This window comes from Gopherus flavomarginatus, chromosome 3, assembly GCF_025201925.1.
Source record: "Gopherus flavomarginatus isolate rGopFla2 chromosome 3, rGopFla2.mat.asm, whole genome shotgun sequence".
NCBI classification, from domain to species: domain Eukaryota; kingdom Metazoa; phylum Chordata; order Testudines; family Testudinidae; genus Gopherus; species Gopherus flavomarginatus.
Window position 1 is genome coordinate 239600306 of NC_066619.1, and position 3033 is coordinate 239603338.

The 3033-nt window shown below is 52.0% G+C and overlaps 1 protein-coding gene across 1 annotated transcript in view; it reads left to right on the forward strand.

The window, feature by feature from the left end:
* PHOX2B (paired like homeobox 2B) overlaps window positions 1–762 on the forward strand; it is a 2493-nt gene extending 1731 nt beyond the window's left edge. The window contains exon 3 of the mRNA XM_050948019.1: window positions 328–762. Coding sequence (XP_050803976.1) covers window positions 328–762 — 435 coding nt within the window. The remainder of the gene's footprint in view (window positions 1–327) is intronic.
* The last annotated feature ends 2271 nt before the right edge of the window (window positions 763–3033 follow it).

Consider the following 3033-nt stretch of genomic DNA (forward strand, 5'->3'; position numbering starts at 1 on the left):
TGCTTATAGTCAGAGATCATTGACACGTTTTACAATTTCTCAGTAAATACACGGGGCAGGTTGATCTCGGGCCCCCACTCAATCCCCCCGTTTGGGGGCTTCTCGACCTTACGGCTTTGATTTGTAATGACCCCGAAGAACAAGAGGGGAGCCCGTTTGCAGAGCGCCAGGGCCAGGCTCGGGCTAAGGGCCAGGCCGGCTTCACGGGGGAACGTAGGTCCCTTCCCCGGCGGCTGGCGGCTGAGCCCCAGGCACCCGCCGGGGCCGGGCGGGGCGGGGTGCGCTGGGGCCTTGGCTCCCCCTAACGCTCTGCTGCCCCCGCCGCAGGTCTGGTTCCAGAACCGCCGGGCCAAGTTCCGCAAGCAGGAGCGGGCGGCAGCTGCCGCGGCGGCCGCGGCGAAGAACGGCTCGACGGGGAAAAAATCCGACTCGTCCCGGGACGACGAGAGCAAAGAGGCGAAAAGCACCGACCCGGACAGCACCGGCGGGCCCGGGCCCAACCCCAACCCCACCCCGAGCTGCGGAGGGGGCGGCCCCAGCCCCGCGGGGGGGCCGGGAGCGGCGGGCCCCGGCGGGGAGCCCGGCAAAGGAGCGGCAGCGGGCGGCTTGGCGGCGGCGGGGCCCGGGCAAGGCTGGGCCCCCGGGCCCGGGCCCATCACCTCGATCCCGGATTCCTTGGGGGGCCCGTTCGCCAGCGTGCTCTCCTCGCTGCAGAGACCCAGCGGCGCCAAAGGCAGCCTCGTAAAGAGCGCCATGTTCTGAGCGCCGGCGGGGGCACGGGAGAGCCCGGGCCGGGGCTCCCGCCGGCCGCCCGGACTGAGCACGAGCCCCGCGCGGCGCGGCGGGCCAGGGGCCACTGACTCGCTGACGTGAGCCGAGGCGCCCCTGCGTCTTCCCCTGGCCCGGGGGAGGCTCCGCCAGGCTGCAGCGGCGTCAGGACCCGCGAGGTTCTGCAACGCCGCCTCGCGCTCCGCTCCGGCTGCCAAGTCCCAGGCCGGCGCGCGGGCTTCCTAGGCCTGCCGGCCACCCGCTCGCGCTTGTCCTCCAGCGGCTTCCACTCGCCCCGTTCGGTTTTCAACGCCCACGTTCTCTTTGATCGTCCCGCAGCGCCCAGTCCTGGGCCGGCAGCAGGTCCCCGGTCTCCGGCCCCCTAGGACTCGCCTCCTGGCCGCGGGCATGGACTGTATTTATTATTAAGTATTCTGATTACATGGCTCACGCAGGTTTTAGGCATCTCCGTTTAGGGTTTTTTTTTTAAATTTCTTTTAAAAGGCACAAAGATCTAGCTATTAGTTGAATGTGGACACGTATGCTTTAACCCCTTCTGTGTCTTTCTACAGCTGTGGTCTGTGACTCGATTGTATAGTGTTAATATCAGTACAAACTTGTCTACTCTAGATGACCGTATAAATAATGTTTTCCCTCCTCGTAGTCTCTATGGCGTGTCTTGATGGAGAAAGAAGGTTCTCACGGGTTCGGTTACTTTGCGTTTCGAGAGACCAGCTTCAGATAATGGTATATATTTTTATTATCAGTTGCATGTCGTCTTTTATTTTTCCCTTCCTGTTGGAATACGTTTGTGAGCATAATCGTCATAAATTATGTTCAGGGTTTTCAGATTTATTTATATGTGGTTCAAATGAATGCTTCTATTTAAAAGGGGAAATATTTCTACATGTGCATATAGTTTTCCAAGAGTGTACCATTAACTGATTGTTGATAATAAAAACAAAAAACAAGTACAGCACTGCATTTTTTGGCTTAATTTTTTTTAAGAGTTTAACAAAATATAAAACAAGGGAATGAGGACATGAATTGCAGGGGAGGCTGGTTTGAGTGATCAAACTCTTGCAGTGTGTGAAGAACCCAGACTGGAGCTGTGACCTTTGTTATCTTAGTATTAACATAGTAATATAACAAGGGAAAATTCATCTCTACTGGATAACTATGTTAGAATTGTTAATTCAATAATTGGAAACACTGTAGTTTCCAGGGGGCTCAGATCCTTGCACTATACAGAACTTTCCCATTGTAGGAGGTCTCAAATGTAAGTGTCTGGTAGGAAAGATCTGAAATGCCATTCTGTGCTGGCCTCTTAGGTGATAGTTCAATTCCTTATGCTCTATATTTTCTTTTTTTACTCAAACACTTGGCTGCTGGACCCACGAAGAACATGCTTTAAAACTTCTATTGCATTTTCTGAAATGGCCTGTTATTCTATGATCTTTACAATGACCTGTTTGTGTATAGGGGCAGGGGGAGGGGAGAGGGGGAGAGAAAGGTCATCAAGGAAGTCAGGGAGTCATGAACTAGTTGATTTCTCAGAAAAGAATATTCTTATTTGTGAGTAGGCAACAATTTCCATAAATGCCAGAGGAAGTCACTCCGACATGTCCCATCATAGGTGCTAGAACTAGGGTGCTGGGGATGCGGCTGGCTTGAAGTGGTTTCCATTATATACAGTTTGGTTAAATAGCTCTCAGCATCCCCACATCACTATACCGTAAGGGCCAGATCCTGCTCTCCTTACTCACCAGTTAAGATCCCCTGAAGTCAATGAGACCCAGGCATGTGTAATAGCTCACTTATAGCCAGGTCTACATTTACATTTATCTTACATTAAAAGGAATGGGTCACTACTAACATGCAGGAACAGGGAATTCTCTTTCCTTCAACCAGTTTCAGTGACTAGCACATGCTGAGTTTTTGCTTTTCTAACATAGAGACAAGCATTAAACACCTGACTCTAAAGTGCTCTGAACCATCCCAGCTCTGCTCTCTTTGTGGTTTGAAAGTGCTGTATTTCTGATTAAACATTTATATTTACACTTTTAATTGTAACGCATTCCTTCCCCTCGTTATAGTGATGGCCTTTACCCAGACAATTCGGAGTCAAACCAGTGTCCACCTGCTTATACATTCCAGGGCAGGCTTATTCCTCACAGAACATGGTATGGTTTCCCGCTGAGGGTTTTTCCCTTAAAACAACTATACAAATGAGATTAATTGTCTCCAGTAATCTCTAGTCCAGGA